Raw genomic sequence first — 22,051 nt, forward strand, 5'->3', positions numbered from 1 at the left:
GACAAGAATAGAAGAAGAGAGAGAGAGATAAGAAGACTAACCTTTCAAGCTTGCAAAGAGAGAATGATGTGAATTGGTGAGGATGATATGCTTATATAGAGTAGGAAAAGGGGAGCAGATCCAGTCAAGTATATCTCAATGCAATGTTTGATATGCGCCATGTGTACAAAAAAAGGGATTGGATTCATCTTAATTATATTAGTCTCCAATTGTTTTAAATTGAATTTTGCGACTAGAAAGAAAGAAAACGAAAAAAGGTCACACACCTGGAAAAGGCGTGTCACCCCCAACCATGTTCACGTGGATTGGGGAGTGACGTTATCACGCCTAACTGTTACCATGTCTTGGCCAGTTAAATCTATTACCTGTATCAAAGCGTTCCCTTTTTGAGCCATCGGCTTCCTATCAAGTCCATATTTTAATATTTAGGTTAATAATAGTATTAAAAAAAACAAGTGCAGTACCAGACAACAATCAACAATATCAAAATTTAAATACCAAACAGAGCAGCAAAAATAAAAATAAAAATCAGACCAATCGAACATAAATTTCATACAGAAGATGAAATTTCAAAATTAAAGGAAAATGACTTTGGAAAATCTATATAATGCATGAACCATAGCAATGATTTAGAAGAAACTAGAAGAACATGGCAGTAAGGATAAATTTTGAGGGTCTGTTTATATATTATGTCTTTATTTTAACCCATTTTATTATCCTTTAATGATGTATGCTTAAACATATTAAATTTTTTAAAATCAGATAAATCCGTCTAAAATTATGAAATTAAGCTTTTTAATATTTTCTCACATTCCACTAATCAATAATTATATTAAACTATGAGTTTTCCAAGAGAATGGAAAAAATAAGATCGGATTTACTACCTATACTATAATAATAGTTATATATGGCCAAAATAATTTTGTAATAAACTATAGCATAGGATAGTATATTTGATTACTCTAAAATATTTTTTTGTAGAATGCTAACAGCAAATTTGACTTGGTCAAACATACATCATTAAAGGATAATATAACGGGTTAAATTAAATTTTGTAACTAAGATTTTAAACATATTTAATTTTTAAACTCGGGTAAATTCTTTTAAAATGGAATTAATCTTTTTTATATTTTTCACATTCCATCAATAAATAATTGTTTGTTTTTTCTAAGAAAATAGAAGAATTAAGATTTGGCTTATTACTTATATATACTATACCAAGAGTTATAGATGTGTGGCTTTGATATGTAGAAAATAATTTTGTCGTAGAAATATACCCTATATTTGAATACTTGTATAATTACATTGTTTTTGTTGAATGCTAACCAAAAATTTAACTTGATTGTTCTGTTGAATGCAGTCGTCTGATGATCAACTATAGTAATTAGAAAAAAATTAAAGAACTAAGACTATAATACTAACTTATTAATTTGTGATAGAAATGCGGCAAGATAATACATTTGATAACATGTACTATAATTACATTATTTTGATTCAGTTATAACAACCAATCAACTACTTACCCACAGTCACTCACATACGTAGCTAACTCCTACACACAAACTTGTTGTCGTATAGTAGCTAATGTCTCGTGTGATAATGTAGTTACAATATACTTAAGCAAATCATTATTTTTTTCATATACACTTGTGTAAGTCATTCAATGTCCTATGTTGTTGTATATTATAGATTGATTTAAACCATTTCCTTAAAAACTTAACCTTATTAGTCTGCCCCACTAATTAACAAGGGGATAAATACGGTTCGATTAACCCCACGTGACATATGAAGTTATTCCATCCCAATCTTGCGACCTCCTGTTCATGGGTTCGAGTCTAGCTCATGTCATAAAATTTTCTTTTTCAATCTGAACAATCTAAGAGGTTAAGCTCAATTTTATAACTAAGATTTTGAACATATATAATCTTAAAATTGGATAAATTTGTCTAAAAATTTAGAACTAATTTTTTTATATATATATATTTCTCACATTTCATTAACTAACAATTGTATTAATTTTTAGCTCTTCCTTAAAATGGAAGAAATAAGTTTTGGTTTACTACCTATACACTATGAGAGGAGTTATATAAGTAGAAAATAATTTTGTGTTAAAATTATAGCCTAAGATAGTATATTTGAATACATGTATAATTACATTGTATTTATTGAATGCTAACAAAAAATTTGACTCAATTGATCCGCCGAGTGCAGTCGTATGATAGTCAACTAAGTCAATTATAGTAATTAGAAAAAAATTAAAGCATTAGGATTATAATACTAACTTTCTTGTGATAGAAATACGGCACAAGATAATACAACTGATAACATGTATAAGAGCCCGTTTGGATTGGCTTATAAGTTGCCTATAAGCCGTTTTTAGCTTTTTTGAGTGTTTGGCTGACCAGCTTAAAGCCATTTTGTGCTTAAAATAAGCCCAAAAAATTAATTGGGTTTGTTTGGCTTAACTTATCTAAAGCAGCTTATAAGCTGCTTTTTTTAAGCCCATCCAAACAGGCTCTAAGTACATTACCTTGGTTGAATTTTAACAATAACTTCACTACTTACCCACATTTACACACTTACGTGGCTAGCTCCGACACAAGAACTTGTTGTCGTATAGTAGCTAGTGTCTTGGGCAATAGCGTTGTTACAATATATTTAACCAAATCATTAAGTTTTTCATATACACTTTTGTAAATTATCCAAGGTTCTATATTGTTGTACATTATGGGTTGATTTAAATCATTTCTTTATAAACATAGCCTTGTTAGTCTGCCCCTCTGATTATTCAAGAGGATAAATACGGTTTGATTAACCCCACTCCACAAATGAAGCTATTCCAGTCAAGCAATAACCAGTCAACCTTGCAACTGCTGGTTCACGGGTTCGAGTCTGGGTCGTGTCACAAAATTTTATTTTTTTACTTTAATCTGAACAGACCTCATTAAAGGATAATATAACGGGTAATGGAGAATTTGTAACTAAGATTTTAAACGTATTTAATTTTAAAATCGAGCAAACTTGTCTAAAAATGTGGAACTAATCTCTCTCTCTCTCTCTATATATATATATAAGTTTTGGTTCTTTCTTAGAAAATGAGAGAAATAGGTTTTTATTTGCCGCTTATACAATATAACAAGAGCAATATGTGCAAAATAATTTTGTGATTGAACTATAGCCTAAGATAGTATGTTTGTATTTTTGTATAATTACATTATTTTTGTTGAATGCTAACTAAAAAATTAATTTGAGTGATCCGTCTAATGTATCCATTTGATGGTCAACTATAGGAATTAGAAAAAAATAAAAATTAAGATTAATAATACTATTTTTTTAATTTTTTTTTTGTGATAGAACTATGACACAAGATAATACATTTGATAACATATATAATTACATTATTTTAGTTGAATTATAAGGACAAATACACTACTTACCCACATTTACTCACTTACGCAGTGAAATCTACACACAAACTTGTTGTCGTATAATAGTTAATGTCTTGTGCAACAATGTAGTTAAAATATATTTAATCAAATCATTAATTTATTCATATACACTTGCGTAAATCATCCGATGTCCTCTTGTTTAAATTAATGATTTTTTCGGATGTGACACACCCTTTAAGAAAGCTAACTAAAGACATTATTAAAAGATAATTTGTCAATATTATTATTATTTTGTTTTGTCTCAACTTCTGCAAACTTAGAGATAGCCATTAAAGATATAGATAATCTTGAAAAAAAAAATTAATACATTGGACTTTGAAAAATTCATTCATTTTGAATCATAAAAAAAATGTACAAGAATTCTTTTAAATTGAAATAGAGGGAGTAGTAACTCTAGTTGAGAAAAAAGAGAAGACGCATATATGTACAAAACGATGTACAATGTGCTATACTAAGTGTACGTATCTAATGTAAAAGATGTCATTGTCTATTTTATTTTATTTTAGTAAAATAAGTGACAGTGACCTCAAATTATTATAATACTTCAATGATCAAGGTGTATTTAATGATACTTAAAAAAAAAAAACTCTTAAAATTGGTTAAATAAAATTCAATGTATAGGTTGAAAAGTTGACCATAAAAAAGATCAAATTTGTGGTGCATTAAAAACTGAACATTTTATCCTCCATTGAATTTTAGTTTAATATTGCTTCTGTCATTTAAAAAAATCCTTTTTACCATTAATCTCTTATGGAGCTACAACACTTAAATAATTTAAAAATTAATCAAAAATTGAGGGGTAAATTTGAACATTTATTCTCAATCAAGAACACCTAGAATTAAGCTATTTCACGTTACTGTTTCTCTCAATTGCAAAGGTAACTATGCAACTATTTGCAAACAGTAAAGTTACAACATGACCAGAATTCCAAAAGTATAACGGGTGGCAAAACTTAGCAATTTAGATAGTGCAAAGGCAAAGCTAGACCCTTTTCCAAAAAAAAATAAAAAAAAAAATAAAATTCAGAGACCTCCTCCCTCTAGGTTTGGTTTCATAATATTGATCTCTCATGTGGTTTATAATATTGATTGCCTTTTTTTTTATTTTGATTTCCATGTAATAATTAGTATAACTTATATCTTTTATGCAAATTGATTACAATTTGACCAATTTATCATTTCAAATACTACACTTTTTTCAGTTAATTAAGGGTAAGATGGCTCTTACGTCAATAAGGCATTGGTGGTGGCAGCAATTACGTTGCCGGAAATCCTGAAATCACAACATCGGAAATCAAATATAAATAGATTCTCTTCAAACAATTTAAATAAATCAAATTCCAACGTGAATATGAAAATTTATCCATAATTTTTTTTTTGAATGTGGTGAGTCATGTAGCATTTGAAGAAACTAAGGAAAAAACCTCATATTGAGAAATTGAATTTGTGTACACTGCAAATTCTCCGGGTTTCCTCAAATCTTTCATCAAGAATTTGTTAGAAGCTAGTCCCATTTCTCCATTATCATTATCCAAGTTCTTTCATGTTTTCATCCTTAAACATTTCCATTAGTCGTTTACCAGACGCTGTAATATCCTTATCAACAAACAGAACTTAGAATATATTACATGAGATTCAGATTGCTACGTTTTTATAATTTAAGATCTTGACATTTAAATATCACAAATTCTTATGTACAATTTAGTAGCTTAAGGTCAGTACTTTTAGATACAAATAAAAAGTCCAATTAGCGAAAGTTTATAACAAAGAAATAAAAATGAAATAATTTCAGACTTCTCCCCTCAGGTTTAACTTCGTAACATTAACTTTCCTTGTAATTTGCAATATTACGGTTACCTCCTACAATTATCTTAACTTATTTGACATTAATTTAAAATTTCTCAACATGACTAATTTACCCATTTATATTATGATACAGTTATCCTATACTCTTTTAGTTAAGTAGTTAATTTACTGAATATCTTTTTGAAGATATTCATTTAACCTTAAAAAGCCCGTTAAATTAATTATCGCATTAGAGTTCTTCTGATCTTCTCACACCAACCATTTTCAGAAAGAATAAGAAAAGCAGAGAAGGACTAGAGTCATCAAGATTGTGAACCACCAAACACCCACCATAAACATACTCCTCTTTGCTTGAAAATTAAAATAAAGAACGAATATTTTGCAATGTGACTTGTAATGATTCATTTTATTAAGACTTAACAAATTCATGGATAATTCATTTTGCAATGTACTTTTGAGACTATATGCCTTTGGTTTCTGTTGCTCTATATGGCAAATTCATGGATAATTTTTGTCGTTTGAACAATTAAGTTTTCCTTATATTTTCTAGTGCTACAGATTCAATGGTCAATTTGAAGTAACGTGATTTGACAAATTTAGATATTGAAAATTGTAGGCAAAGCAAGTAAAAAATAATTAGGTTTGAAAACTGATAGTATAAAATTATACGATTACTGTTTTCCAAAACATTAACTAAACTGATATAAAGCCAAAAGAAGATACAGTTGAACAATTATAGATGAATTCTTGGTGATTCATAAGCATGGGCTCTTGCTATTTAGTGTTTCTTTTTCAATTCGAAAAGGATCGGTGTGATAATTTGATCAATAGGCTCTAATAGCGGTGTCGATAGTTTATGAAAATGTGGTTATTTTCTTTTTCTTCAAAAAACTTAAAGGACTTTTTCAAAAAAGAGTAGTATAATATAATATTATAAAAGGGCAATTTAGTAAAATTTTAACTTCTATTAATAATAAATAGGTTAAAAGAATTGTTACGTAAAAATCAAATAAGGGAGATAAACATAACATCACATACCATAAAGGGAGATTAATGTTAAGAAACTAAATCTGAAATTATCCCAATAAATTTTTACTAGTATAATATAATGTGAAAATGCACCTAAACTTAAGGCCACCTTGTCGAAAATTAGTTAAGACGGCTCGATAGAGTGAGATGGAAAGTCGTCTCTCTCCACTTAATAAATGAGTATATCCGGCTGTAGTTGACATACACACATTATATTTATTTCCAATGACGAAAGCAAACTAGAAAAAGAGAGAAAGTACGTATAACAAGCAAGCAAACAAAAAAAGAGAGAAAGTATAACAAGCAAGCAAACAGAAGAACTTTTCTATTCGTCAATCTTAATTTATCATAGACCCGTTGTTAAGCTGTCATCTAGATGAATATTTTGTTCAACCATTGTGTATATATATTGTAGCAGCAACAAAACAGGTAGAAAGCCCTACAAATTTCTAAGCTTGTAAGCTTTTACTTTCATTAAACACCCATCATAATTCACTGGAAAATACTCATATTCCTAGCATGAAACAAGAACCACGATCGCCACCTCTGCACCACCACCTTCGTTACTCATCAAAGAAAATTTCATCTTTCGGTAAACCTGTTTTGTACTTCCTCTGTCTCCTGTTAGCCTATTCGCTCGGTTATCTGTCTAGCTCCACACGCAACAATAATAATTATACTACTACTAATAATAACAAGCCACCCAGGGGCCATGTAAACTCGGTCGTGAACCATGTAGACACAACAATTAGCAGTGGAACAACAGAAAAGGACCACAACAATTTCGGGGCGGTATGTGGTGAGGCTGTTCCATCACAAGACATACGCCTTAAAATTCTAGAGCGTGTCTTCAAAGGAACATCCCCTTGGCAGAATTTCCCACCAACACACGCGGACAATCTCCTACGTAAAAAGTGGGTCAAAGGGTGGGGCTCAAATGGCGCGGTCTTCGAGAATCTAATCCGCAAGGTGCAACCCAAGACCATAATAGAAGTAGGCACGTTCTTGGGAGCATCTGCTCTTCACATGGTCGAACTGACTCGTCGATTGGGTCTAGATGACACGAAAGTCGTCTGCATAGACGATTTTCGAGGGTGGCCCGGTTTTTCAGATAATCCGCGGATGAAAGACATGAAGATGGTGAACGGGGACGTTTTGTTGATGTATCAATTCATGCAGAACGTGGTCAACGCGAACGCGACGGAGTCAGTAGTGTACATGCCCTTCTCCAGCGGGTCAGCGCTGGAGAAGCTGTGCGAGTGGGGGGTGTTTGGTGAGTTGATTGAGGTTGATGCTGGACATGATTTTCACTCGGCTTGGTTTGATATAAACCGGGCTTTCAAGTTGTTGAAGCCCGGTTCGGCGGGTGGTGTTATTTTTGGACATGACTATTTTACTGCAGCTGATAACAGGGGAGTGAGAAGGGCTGTTAATTTGTTTGCCCGCACTCATAATCTAACAGTCCAAGTCGACGGTCAGCACTGGGTTTTCCATATTACCAATCCATTATAAGCTATTGCAAATCAAAGTAAATTAAACCTGTATAGATATAAAGGTAGTAGTGACATTTATTTTGAAGCTCACTGAGAGATGTGTATATATTTTATTGCTTATTGGTGGTTGTTGTACTAGCAAAATGTCTTAATTATTCATCTTAATCGCTTTTTATGTCCTCTTGCATTTTGAGTTCTTTGTGATTCTTTAAGCATTAGCAGTTTTAACCCTTTGTATTATTATAATCTGGTGCATTTTATACAATTTCAATAATTTTAAAATCTTTTGATACCAGACGATGGATATATAATCTTCCAAAAAACCATATCCAAGATTAATCTGAATGCCGTAACGCCCAAAGCATCTATCTATCCATATTTATAAACATATAATTATGCCATTCTGGTGACAATGAACTACTTGGCACCTCTTCTTGCAAACAATGTTAAGTATCATATATCTTCCTTTTGGTAGTAACATTAGTGTGATAATGCCAATCGTTTCTGTCCATCTCGCTTCCTTTTGGTTCTCTCTTTGTTTTTCTTTTGGTATGCACTTTCAAATTCATGTCTTTTGACAGTGGGACTGCACAATCTAAAGAAAATCAAGGCCTCTGGATTTTTCGAAGTTAATAATATTTGTTCTTGGAATAATGATGTTACTTTCAAGGTCTACAAGGTAAACACTCTTAGTTTCTAATACGCTCCTTTTCATATTGTTCTTTAATTTACCCCACGAAGTAAACTCTGTTTCTGATCATATTCACATTGGGAGCATATTGTTTATCTATGTATGTGAATTCTTTTATATGTTCATGATTATTCATTTGAATATCAGTGATGTGTCTGCCTCTGCTGGCAGTAGTGCGTCGATAGTTGGAAGGGCAATCCTGGTGAAGCGGCTGGCTGGGGTGTTTTAAGAGATCATAATGCGAACATGAGAATGGCAATCTATTCCTATTTTGGGATTTCTACCAACAATAGAGCTGAAGCCAATGCCATCCTCAAAGGACTTTAGTGGTGTGTGACAAATCACATTGACAATGTTATTATAGAGACCCATTCCATGATTTTGGTCAATTTGATCAAAGGGAAGATTAAAGGGATTTGGACTATGGAGCAGATCATCAACCTCTTGGCTAAAGGGACATATCAGTTGAAACATTGCTATAGAGAGATTAATTGTGTTGCCGATACTATGGCTAATATTGGAGCAATCGAGAAAAATAAGGTCTTCTTCACTGAGGCAAGACTTCTACCAAGACAAGCCAAAGCCACAAGATTGATCATGACCAACTCTCTAATCTCAGAATCAAAATCAAGAAGGAGTTCAAATTTGATAACATATAGCAGGGCTCTATTCCTTTTTTGCTACGGCCTGTTGGCTATGTACATGCACAACACTTCTCCTTTTGTCATTATCCATACATGTACATCCTTTATTAACACTGTCCGGGTTTATAAAAGACACAATTTGTACAAGGAGGACCTATTTATCCTTTGCATTCCAAGGATAAGACTCCTCCAAATTGTATATCTTTCCCTTTGGTTGATATATTCAGGTTGTGGTCTGCCTATCCTCACTCTATGATGGAGGATTTACATAATACAAAAAAAAATAAAAAATATAAATTAAAAAAAAAATTTGTGACCGTTGTAGTAACTGTTTCACGAGCAATGGAACTGTCTAATTGAGAAATTCTCAAACAGAGATACTGTTTTCCTGTTCTTGTTTTTGTTTTGCAGGAATACTGAAGGATCGAAATTGAAGCATGGTGAGAATTTGGCCTTAAACACTTGCATCTAAATCTTTTCTTTTCCTACTTAGGTGGCATAAGTTCCCTTTTTTCTTTCCCAGAAATGTCTGATCACTATGAAATGGAAATGATCCATTCATCATTGTGGATTTGTTTCCAATATGCTACTGGAAGTCCCAATTGAAACCATGAAGTAATACTGTTATACACAAAATCTTAATATGGACAGTTCAACTGCAATAATTTAGTCGAACAAATCCCGGAATATATAAATATGTATGAAAAGTCAACCTTCAAAGTTTATTTCAAATACTAGTAGCTTGATTTAAAATACATGAATAAATGCCGGGACAATGATGGAGAGATGCAGCATATTACTTTTGCCTCCTGAGAAAGCAGTTGCTCCTATCTTCATTGGCGGACTTTAGTTTTTGCAGATGTACTATGTGTTTGTGTTCATGTTTTTGGACTTCCTGATTCTCATTGTTATTACTGTTTGTGTGACCATTGTGGAAACATGCATATATTGCTACAAGTACTATATTAAGGTTAATATGTGCTTGTGAGGATTCCAATGCAATGTCGTGGCGTTTCGTCTTGCTTCTTGTTTTCTTGTTATTTCTATCAATCCATGTCTTTTTGGTCATTTAAACTTAGGTGCTTGGATATTTGAGCTCAAATCTGTTTTGAGGAGGGTCAATCGAAATATCAAACGTGACCAATATTTTGACAAAGAAGAATGGGGCTGAGAATTGAGATAATGTTTGTGTCTAAGATAAAGTTGCTGGTACTGGATGCTTGATTTATGCTGTGTGGTTTTTCCTTGCTAGAAATATTGTAACTATAGCTGTATGAGTATTAATTAGTTTCTGAGACCAATGTTCATTTTAACAGTGCTCGTTCTAAAATTTCATCTTTGCTTGACAGGAGGATATAATTTCCTCCTTTCCCTGCATTTGTTCTCCATTTCTTATATTCAGTTACAAGCAGCAGTTTACCTTGTTTTACAGTCATTGCGTCAACCTAAACCCGTCAACCGGTCCGGTTTAACCGGTAACCAGACCGGTAAAACCGGAACCGGAACCGGTTGAACCGGTTAACCGTATATTTTTTACCGGTCCGGTTTCGATTTTTTTGAAACCGGAACCGGGACCGGTTAAACCGGTGAAATTAAATTATATATATATATTTTTTTAATATATATTAATACGCAAATCCGGACGAGTGGACGTTATTGGACCGTTGGAATCGTCCATTTGCAAAAATAAAATTCTTCACAAACGGCCATTTACTCTTTTTTTGCCCCCCCAACCCCCCAAACTTTTTTTTTTAACACTTTAACCCATCCCCCACCCCTATATAAACCCTTCTTCATTTTCATTTTAATCCATACCAATTCACTCTTCTCTTTCTCTCAAATCTCAATCTCTCAATTATAGTTACTTTGCAACAATTAGCCACTTTAAATTTCTCTCAAATAAATATTATAAAGCCTTATTATAGTTTCAATTATTAATTTTGCAATTATAATATTGTTGGTGGAGTTAGTGATTTTGCAACAATCCGAAGTACCTTTGGTGGATTTGCAATTCTAGCCGCCTTCACTTTGTTGGAAATTAATCCGGCAATTTGGTACCTTCGTTCCAACTCTATCTTTATTTTTCGCAATTTAATTTGTTACAATTTATTTTCTTGTGATTTATTTGAGTGTTATTTAAATTAATTCTATTTAATAATGGCAAAAAGATTTAGACGTGGTGCCGGTAGTAGTAGTGGTATTGTTAGGGGTGGGCTTAATGAGGAAACATTTGTGGAAGAAACGCCTAATTTAGGTATTGATGTTGGTGGAAATAATTCACTTTTAGGTCATGAGGCAATGCAACAATATTTTACCGACACTTTTAATGAAATTGATGACGATGATGATGATGAAACACAAGCCCCCGAAAATCCCATAGAAGATACATGTCCTGCACAATCACATACACAAGACAAACCGCCTAGAACTCGAAAGCCAACCGCTAAAATTTGAAAATTTATGACTAAGGATAGGAAAGCCAAACGGCTAAATGTACCCTATGTGGACAAATATTTGCTTTTAGGCAAGAAACTAGTAAGGATGGTGGAACGGGTACACTAAATGATCATATGAGAAAGAAACATATGGATGTTTGGGGAGAGCAAACGGGTTCAAATGTGGGGGTATTCAAATGACGATAGACCCACGAACCGGTAGAAATTTTAAGTATGACAAGAAAAAAGAGCGTGTAGAAATAGCTAAAATGGTAGCTTATGATTGTTTACCATTTTCCTTTCTTTTGGATTTGGGGTTTGTTACTTACATTCAACGTTGTTATAATCCGTTATTTGAGGGTATTCCTAGAAGTACTTGTAGAGCGGATGTTATAGATTTGTATAAAAGTTATAGCTTTTATTTGCGCCATGTATTTAATTCTTTAAATTGTAATGTTTCTCTTACCGCTGATTTAGGTCTTAGTCTTAACAAATTAGATTTTTTTGCTATTACACGTCATTGGGTTGATGACAATTGGATTATGCAAAAAAGAATTATAGCTTTTTTATATGATGAAAGAAAAGGTCGTCACGATGGAAAATTTTTAGCGGATTCAATGTCTACTATTATGAGATTTTTTAATATTTATAGAAAAACACTTTGTATTGCTTTAAATAATGCTTCTAATAATACAAAGGCGATTGGTCTTTTAAAAAGAGAATTAAACCCTCCGCTAAAAAATATTTTTCATGTGAGATGTAGTTGTCACATTTTAAATTTAATTGTTAAAGATGGTCTTGAGTGTTTTGACAATTCTATTCAAAAAGTTAGAGATGTGGTTGCGTTTCTTTTTTGTAATGCTAATAGGGGAAGACTTAGAGATTTTAAGAATGCTTGTGTGGAAAATAACCTTAGACCTAGGAAAATTCAAGTAGAAATTGAGACTAGGTGGAACTACACTTACATTATGCTACAACAAGCATATGAGTATAGGTTTCCCATACAACAAGTTCACAACAAATATAATATTAATAGTGATGATTGGTTATATTTTACGCATTGGGAAGATGTTAAAGAATGTATTGAACTCTTAGAAATTTTTTATAATGCAACTCTTGCTTTTTCTAAACAATTCTATCCCACAGTAACCGGAATTTTAGCCTACTCAGCGGAAATAGCTAGAATTTTACAAGAGTATAAATATAAACCCGGTTATCAAGCGGCTATTTTTGAAATGATAATCAAATTTAAGAAGTATTTTTTTCCCATCCCAACTTTATTTATATTGGGTTCTCTGTTAAATCCTTGTTTAAAAGTATCTTATACTAAAGCATTAGTTGGTCAAATTTATACATTTTTAGAAATTGAAGAGGGATTTCGACCATCTTTAGCTGAAGCCGAACTCGCTATTGATGACGAGTTTAGAAAAGTTTTTACTCATTATTCTAATTTGGAAGAACGTGCTACACCCGTTGCTCCACGCCCTACTACTTCTCAAAGTAGCAAAAAAGGCTTGTCGGGTTTATCTCATTTAAAAGTTTTACATTCTGACTAACTCCTTCTTCTAGTGCAAACTTTGATGAATATAACTTTTATTTGATGCGGCCAAATGTGGATATCAAGGAAGCTGGATGAATTGGACGTCTTAGCATGGTGGAAGAAGTACAAGGCAAGTCATCCGATACTTTCAAGAATGGCTCGAGATATCCTTACGGTTCAAGTATCAACCGTGGCTTCGGAGAGCGCATTTAGCCAAGGAAGACAAAGAAATTGGAGACCATAGACACTCATTATCCGGCTTTAGCTTGCAAGTACTAGTGTGCATTCGCGATTGGATTAGATCGGAGCGACGCAACCAAAACTTAGAAGCGGAGGAAGGCGAAGAGGAAGAAATTGAAGATTTGATAGCAAGTGGACCGGACCAAATGAAAGACTTTGAAGATATCTCCATGACCGAATATGATATGGGGGAAATTAACGAAATGATTCACAATTGGTGATTTTATTATGCTACTTTTTCTTTACAACTCATGTATTATTTGCAAGTTAAAAAAACTACAACTCGCAAATAAATGTTATCCAAGAATGAATAAAATATATGGCTCATTGAGCTTTCTTCTATTTACTTGTGTTCATATTTTTACTTATATTAAGTTAGGAATATACCTAAAATATACTAAGAATATACTTATAATATACATCTACTTAAATTAAAAATTAGAAAGTTATATACTTGAAAAATAACTAAAATATACTAAGAATATACTTATAATATATAGTATACATATAACTTAAACATATATATATTAATATATATATAACTTAAACATATATCTATATATCTATATATATATATATATATATATATATATATATATATATAAGTTATATAACCTAAGTATATTGATATATATAATAAGTATATTCTTACTATATTTTAGGTATATGTAGTAACTTAAGGCTTAAGCATATAACTAATATATATATATATATATATGTATATATACATGTATATCTTTGTATATATTTTTGTTATACATATAATCGAGTAAATATTTAAACTTTACTTATAAACTTATATAACATATGTAAATATACCTACAATATACTAATAAATACTATAATATATATATATATATATACAAAAAAAAAGGGGGGTTTTGATATATTTTGAACGGACCATTCCGGTTTTGGATTTGAAACCGATAAACCGGGGCGGTGGCCGGTTCCGATTTTTTAACCGAAACCAATTTTGGTTCCGTAACCGGTTAAAGTCGGTCGGATTCGTCCGGTTCGAACCGGTTGACAGGTTTACGTCAACCTAAACAGAAACAAATACTATATTGCTATGTACGTAATAGTTAGTCCAGTACACACACACATTTAAAATTAATTTAGAAATATACTAAGTTTAGGATTTCTTTGTGGATATAGTGGGTGCAAAATGTTAGAGAATTTCAACTTGATGATATAAAATGAGCTTAAATATAAAATGAGCTTAAATATAAGTAAGGATTCATATGGCCGATCTCAACTTGTTTGGGACTAAGGCACAGCAGTAGCAGCAGTAGTAGATGATATTGTTGTAATAATTGTCTGTTGGTATTTACAGATATAATGTCTGAACAGAGATACATATATTTGATTAATAGACATGGTGATTTATAAGAAGCCAATTATGAGGTTCAATACATAGAGAACAACTGAAAAGTTAGTCACGCGCAATAAACAACAAATTCAAACAAAGAAATCTGCAAAAAAATCTCTGTATACCTCTTCACGCAAATTATAGCATCACCTTATTCAGAAAATACTGTAAAGCTTCTTTAGTCAAGCTAGGAACTTTGCAGTTCCTAATGAAGCCGGTGCAAGATATTGTTTACACAATTACATTCACTATATTTTAAAGGGAATTTGTGGGACCTCTTCTTGTACACCAGTTAGTGGTATGCAGTTGCTTATCCTCAGAGTTATGGCCTACTTCGCCAAGCTTCAAGAAGCTAGAACTAAGGCTTTTTTTTTTTTTAATTACATAGGCGTAGGGGAAGGAGAAATGGGGGAGGGAATTACAATGTGAGGATTATATTTATATGTGAAAGTTCGGGTAGAATGAAATTTATTAGATCCTGATCAAAGTAGAGCGGGATTTTCGCATTGGGGGTTCAAAATATAAAAAAGTAAACATACGAAGAGCGAAGGGGTTCGATCTATTATATATATGTAAAAAATAATTTTAACTATATATAAATAGTATTTTTTTCAGCCGAAGGAGGTTTGGACGAACCCCCTCTGCCCTATGTGGCTCCGCCCCTGACTAGATCCCTACTGCTAGAAGTAAGGCTACCCCTGGAGCAACCGTTTATATATGGCCATTATGGGGAAATTCTTTACGAAGAGATACATTAGTTACATTTAATATATGACAAATCGAGATATAGTGATATAACACAAGGTCTTTCAAAAGTAGAATAGGTAGTAGAAGTACATTGGATTGGTTCAATATCCATAAATCTAAAAAAGAGGATTGAGGGTCGGAACAAATGTATAATTACAAGAATTCTTGGTATTCCTTGGGGATTCTTGATTGGTGCTGAGCTAACTATCTCGCAAAACCAAATCTCTTTGGTTAATAAAATCCAACTCTCCTAGGAGGTGAGGATTCATAACATGCATATAGAAATTATTGTACGTTAAATAACATCAAAAGTGTTGTTTCAAAAGATGAAATATTTACTGTCTTTTCACCCGAAGAACTTATTGAATTGTTGTTTTTTAATATTTAAAAACTGCTTACCTTGAAAAGTTTTGGTGTTTAGCTGAACTTCTAGAAAAAGGAAAATAAATATATTAAGTAGCAGCAAAAAAATAAAGAATTTCTACTATGAGGTAGAAGCTGTGAAAAGAAGCTTCCTTTGTAGAAGCAAAATCATAGTATTAGGTTTTTTAAAAACCATAATCGAGACTGGTGAGTGACTATTACAGATTTACAGTATATGAAAGACTAGAAAACAGATGACTCGGGTACCCGTGAAAAAATAAGACCATATAGCTAGTTCCCCACAAATCTGTAAATTTGTATTACTAACTAGTTAGTTAATACAATCACGTGCCATAAACACAAATTACTTTGTTAAAAATGCATAGTCTAAAGTCGTACATGTATTGCAGAAGATTGCTTCGATACTCCAAAAAAATGCATTTACTTTTTCTTGACAGTCTTCCAAGAGAAATCGAGGTTTTAACGTTTAGTTATCATTTATGTTTTCTGAAGTGACACCACGGGCTTTTCCAACAGTTGTGTCTCTTCGTCTTTTTCTTCTATATTATAATTATAACGGAAAAAAGTTTAAAATACTCTCAAACTATTAGAATTGAAATAAAAATATCTTTCATCCACCTTTGAACCTTCAAATCAAAAGCGTCCACCTATAAAACATGAAACTAATATCCCTTATTCTAATAGTCTCATCTCATTTATGACATGGCAACATTTAATTAACTAATCTAATTAATTTTAAATTATGTTGACCGGATCCCAACCTACCTACCGACCCACTCCAAATTAAATAAGGCTAAAAACGAAACATTTTTATCAAATTATCACTTATCTATGCTGGAAACAATAAAAATTGTGGTACGCTAATGCTTAATTCAAACACTAATACCAGGCTGCATAATAGTTTATCCACTGTTCGCTTAGTTATTCTCATCTAGCTAATAACCCTCATATAACCTTCTAAAAGGAAGAGTAATTTAACAAAAACCAAAAGAAAAGGAAAAAATAGTTAAAATTAGCAATAAATAAATAAAACCAGTATGCAATCTTTCGCACTTACCAGGAAATACTTATGGTATACTTGGGGTAGGTCGGATTTGTCGAGTAGGTGGGTTAGGATCCGGTCAACATAGTTTAAAATTAATTAGATTAGTTAATTATATGAGATAACCAATTAAATCTTTGTCACGTCGTAAATAAAATGAGACTGTTAGAAATAAGAGTATATTAGACCCCATAGGTGGAGGGCAGGGGTATTTGGGGGCTCAAAGGTGGATGGAGAGTATTTTTATACCAATTCTAATAGTTCGAGGGTATTTTAGACCCTTATCCGCAATTATAATACTACACACACAAAGATTTGAACGTGGATCACAGTTGACCCATATAGGTGACACGAATCCAATTTCTTTCATAATTTGTTTTCTTTTTTAGTATTTAAAGAGAAAATTTGATGTGTTTTTTGATATGGAGAATATTTGAAGATATCTTCGTTAAGATTTCAAGTTTAGCATAACAAATACTAGCACTATATAATTTGATCGATAAGTTAACAGATTTGCACCTTATGTGACAGAATAAAACATAATTATCCTCTGTTAAACTTTTCCGAACAAATTCTCTGCACTAACTGTTAAGACGAAGAAAGCAACTGTTAAAAACTTAAAGCCAGAAAAATGCAAACTAAAAAATTTGGTGAAAAAAATAAGGACCCTTTTGACCATTAAAATTATTTCCAAAATAATTTTTCACTTTATTTAAAAATCAGTATTTGACCATAAAAATCCCAAATCCAACTTGAAGTTGTATTTCAAATTTAAAAAACAACTTATAATTTGTTTTTCAACTGACTTTTCACTTTTGAAGTTGTATGTAAGCATGAATATTATTTTAAATATTCTTCGTAAAAAAAATATAACCAAACAAACACAACTCTATCTCAACTTCAACTCCATAAATTTCAAATAAAGTCAAAAATATTTAGAATCCATGGAAATTCTTATCCATTTTGTGAATTTTATGTTCTTCCTTATCTGTTTTATTTGTCACCAAGTGCAGAGATTCTTTTTTTTTTTTTTTGTTTTTTTTTTGGTAAATACTATTTAAAGAAGTTGCAACTTGCAAGACACAGAGTCAGTAATTTCATAAAATTATGAATTAGAAATTATTAGAAAACAAAAATCAATACAGAAGCGACATATTTGTCCATATATGTAGATAGATTTTAACATATAACTTTAATGAAAACTTTTTCGCAAGTGATGTGAAGGACTTCGAGCACGTGATAATTAAAATGTGAGGTCGCAACTAGCAGTGGCCATGGATCACGTGGTTTTAACTTTTGATTACAATATATGATAAAAGAGAAATATTAAAATATATATATATATATATGTGTCGTTGATGGTTCACCAGATAATGGATGTACGAATGGACTTCCTAGGTTTAGGACCACTTTGTCTAGCCTTTTTCTTCATTCGTGCCAGAGAGAAATAAAAAGGGACCAAAAGAAATTAAAAAAAAAAAATTCAACCAGTATCCAAGAGACAGCTTGTTTTGCTTTGATATAAACTTACCTGGCTGAATAATGGCCTCACCCATTACCTACTTACTCTGTCCATTCATAATAAGTGTCGACGTAGGCTTAATTTGACACACTCTTAAAAAAATATTAATTTCTATGCACAATAACAAAATTATTCTTACATAAATATTACTTAGTAATATAGTTTTTTGTTCTTACATAAAAATTCATTTATCTAAATATGAATAAGTTTAAAAATAATAATAATTAATTCTTTTTAATTTTGTAAGTAGATACTTATTTTGAACCAAAATAAAAAAGTTAAATAGGCTCTTATTATGAACCGGAGAGAGTATTAATTATGGTTGAAATATTTGTCTACGACATGGTCCATTGTTTTTCTTGTCCTTAGCGATATCTGTATACAATGTCTCAAATGTCGACGTGTATGCATATCAATATTTGGACAAACCAACATATAAGACCGTTTCAAACAAATATTTCTTTCCGTCAAAAGTAAATTATTTATGAGAGAAAAGGATGTAATGTTTTTTTACCTCTTTTTATCATTATATATGTTATATGCGCCAAATCATGTTAAATTATCATGGTTAAGTAATAAATTGAGATAAATATTAAATATTAATAACCTTGGTTAATTACATGATAAAACCATATGTACAAAATGTATGGCTGCCCTTATTGGTTTGATCATGTACTCAATACAAATCTATTTTTTCTTTAATTAAATTCACCTACCTATTGACGGAAAAATATGTATATATCTTATACAAATTAAGTGTGAGTAGTTTTGTAAAATCTAAGTAGTCGGGTGGGTTGCAACCTGAACTTACACCTCATTTGTGACTCATGAGAGTTCGACTCTCCACTTTATAATGATTTCTATGGCCAAACGCCTATTTTTATTACATCATTCTTTTTTGGGTTGAACCAAAAAAGAAAATCTGGCTATTAGAGCACCCTATCCCTAGGTAGCTAGTACCTCAGCTTTTTCAAAGGTGGTCATTTTTATTCTAAAAAATGAATATTAAATGATAGTAATTACGCACATGCATAAATGTTCAAGAAATGAAAGGTGAGGAGGTGGGGCAGTCCTGGCAATAGAGATTTGATTGGCTGTCTTTGAATTAATGACATTATTAAAATACTAGATAATAGTAGTGGATTGTATCTTTGTGTAAACATCAATTATTAATTAGGGAGAGTAAACCAAAATTTGTACTAAAACAAATTAGAATATAAAAAAATAAATACACAAAAAATCATGAGAATTGAGCATATATGTCATTTTTCAATGAAGGAATATCAATTAACGTTCCTTGGACAAAATTGGCTACGCCGCGTGGTGAGAATAATTTTGAAACTAGAGACATGGCCAAGACAAATGAAATAATAGTGTCAAAGGTCCCGATGAATCTGACGTCTTGATAATTTTAGCACATAATTTTTTCATGTCAGGGAAGAGGCAGAAAACAACAGTAGACAAAGGAAAAAGGGGATAGTTTTTTTTTTGTAGTGGTAGGGTCTGAGATATAACAGGATTCTCATGTACTTGGATTAGGTAATTTGTCATCCACAGGAAATAAAAAATGAGGGAACAGAAGTGGATGTTTCACGGCAAAACAACAGGAACGCACGTGATAAACTATGGCATACATATATTGATTCATGACGATTTTGGTATATTAGTGTACAACTAAAATCTAAACAGACCAGACCGCACATATAAGAACATGCAGCATGATCATAGCAAACCCCACCACGTTTGTTGGATACTTCCCACACATTAGCAAATCGTAGCTGGCAAACCGGGAACATCTGTTAAATATGCATCGCTAACAGCTTTTTTACAAGTTTTTCAATCTTAATGATGATTATTGGTTGAACATCATGAGAGATAGATTCTAATTAAGATGTGTTCCTTCACAGAATTGTAATAAGATAATTCTTTAAGCATCTGTAAGACACGACTAACTTGTACCGACACAACTATTCGTGTTGATTACCAGCACTACCACAAGGTAATTTACTAGTGATTGTACTTACTAATATTCAGAGCTTGCTGATCCGACTAATTCGGAGAAGCTAAAAGATTTCCAGCCAAAAATACGTAACTATTGTTCTAATCTAGTAAGAAGAGCAGTCTTTAATTCATCTTCAGTGCTCAATCCCTGAGGAACTCTAACCACAACATCATGAAGCACGAGATTATTGACAGTTGAGATGCTAGCATGATGGACTTGCATTTGTAGATGTTGAAGCGCAATCATGAGTTTCGCTGATGGATAATCCACGTTCTCTGATTGAACCCTTATCATCGCATCCGGGCCCAAAATCTTCACTTCAACCTCCGGCTCAACTGTTGAATTAGACGCCGAAGTAGTGGTGCTTTGGTTATCAGTTGACAATTCCGTTGTAATTTTCTGTTTCTTGCTGATGTTGTGATCAGTTAGTTGCGATTCCAATTCATCCACTTTGGCTTTGAGTTTGTTGATGTAGGACACAGCGTCTGATAGCAATGACGCTTTGTCCATTCTTGAAACGTCGGGTACAACGGAACGTAACGCGTAGAAACGGTGGTTGAGCTTCTCCCTCCTTTGTCTCTCCGCCTCTACATGGTTCAACGCCGCCATATTAGTATCCTCACCGCCCCCCTTGGGCTTTCTCCCCCTTTTCCTTGGTACTGCCTTTAATTTATCCGAATCAGGAAGCTGTAGTTTTTTGCTATTGTCATCATTATTTCCTTTTTGTGGCAGCCCAGTGACAAGGCCAATATCAGCAAAACAAATAGTATTTTCTAGAAATTGAATAGGCGGACAAGAGAGGAACAAGGACTTGACCTGTTGAACCGTGCTCAAATTCTGTTTGATTAAGTGTGTTGAGCCCAATTCAAGAACTCCGTTTGCAGTTGGAATGCAAACCATAGTCTGAATTCCATGGATCTGTGCTTCTTTAGCCCTTTCACAGGTGTAATAAACCTGAAATTGGGCTGCACCTGTTATCCACAAAAAATCACCTCTACTAAAAGCTTTACCAAGAACTGATCCATCTCCAGCAGAGAAAGAACGAGCCAACGACATCACGTAGAACCATTCAGTATCGGATACATCACCGTCGTCCAATAGAGCATTAGTAGTATCATCCATTAAAGCTTGAATTTCTCGGATGGCTTTTTTTCTCTCAGACTGGGCCTGTGAATCTGAGCTGCTGGTGCTACCTTTGTTGTTATTAGGTGCTGCACCGCGTCCTTGGAAATAACCGTCTCCCCAAGCTAAAAAGGCTTTTCCCTCATCGTCGTTAGATGTTTGCCAGAAAATAACGTACGCCCACCATTCAGGCTGGCTTTTGACAACATACTGAAGCATATGTTGAAGGCCTAATGGTAACTGGTTGTCTCCACTGGGTAGTGAGGCCGTTACCATGGGAGATGAGGAAACCATGAGTAGTTCCATTTGCTAGATAGGCTATTTAATTGATGGAGGATAATGATAATTAAACCTCAGCAGTTGAATAAAGGAGTAAGGACGAGGATGTGCAAGTGAGAGAAAGGGCCATCAATTAATATTGTAGCCTACCGTTTGAAAAAGGGTAGCCTTTGGTTTAGTCTTGCCCACTTGCCTGTACTACTATTATTGAGCTTAAGTAGGGCCTTTTTAACAAACATTTGTTTGAAATTTTAAGA

The 22,051-nt window shown here is 32.7% G+C and overlaps 2 protein-coding genes across 2 annotated transcripts; one reads left to right on the forward strand and one right to left on the reverse strand.

Moving 5' to 3' along the window:
* Window positions 1-6,552: 6,552 nt before the first annotated feature.
* Window positions 6,553-7,952, forward strand: LOC132063726 (uncharacterized). The gene has a single exon (XM_059456425.1). It carries the CDS (start codon window positions 6,804-6,806, stop codon window positions 7,794-7,796), a length of 993 nt encoding a protein of 330 aa, XP_059312408.1. The 5' UTR covers window positions 6,553-6,803; the 3' UTR covers window positions 7,797-7,952.
* A 12,348-nt stretch (window positions 7,953-20,300) lies between these two features.
* LOC132063727 (transcription factor MYC2-like) lies at window positions 20,301-21,972 on the reverse strand. Its single transcript, XM_059456426.1, has one exon. It carries the CDS (start codon window positions 21,819-21,821, stop codon window positions 20,484-20,486), a length of 1,338 nt encoding a protein of 445 aa, XP_059312409.1. The 5' UTR covers window positions 21,822-21,972; the 3' UTR covers window positions 20,301-20,483.
* Between the last annotated feature and the right edge of the window lie 79 nt (window positions 21,973-22,051).

This window comes from Lycium ferocissimum, chromosome 7 (genome assembly GCF_029784015.1).
Source record: "Lycium ferocissimum isolate CSIRO_LF1 chromosome 7, AGI_CSIRO_Lferr_CH_V1, whole genome shotgun sequence".
In the NCBI taxonomy this organism is placed as follows: Eukaryota; Viridiplantae; Streptophyta; class Magnoliopsida; order Solanales; family Solanaceae; genus Lycium; species Lycium ferocissimum.

Bases quoted from the DNA above. Each gene is read 5' to 3' on its own strand.
- LOC132063727 (XM_059456426.1), bottom strand. From the start codon at position 21,821: ATGGAACTACTCATGGTTTCCTCATCTCCCATGGTAACGGCCTCACTA.
- LOC132063726 (XM_059456425.1), top strand. From the start codon at position 6,804: ATGAAACAAGAACCACGATCGCCACCTCTGCACCACCACCTTCGTTAC.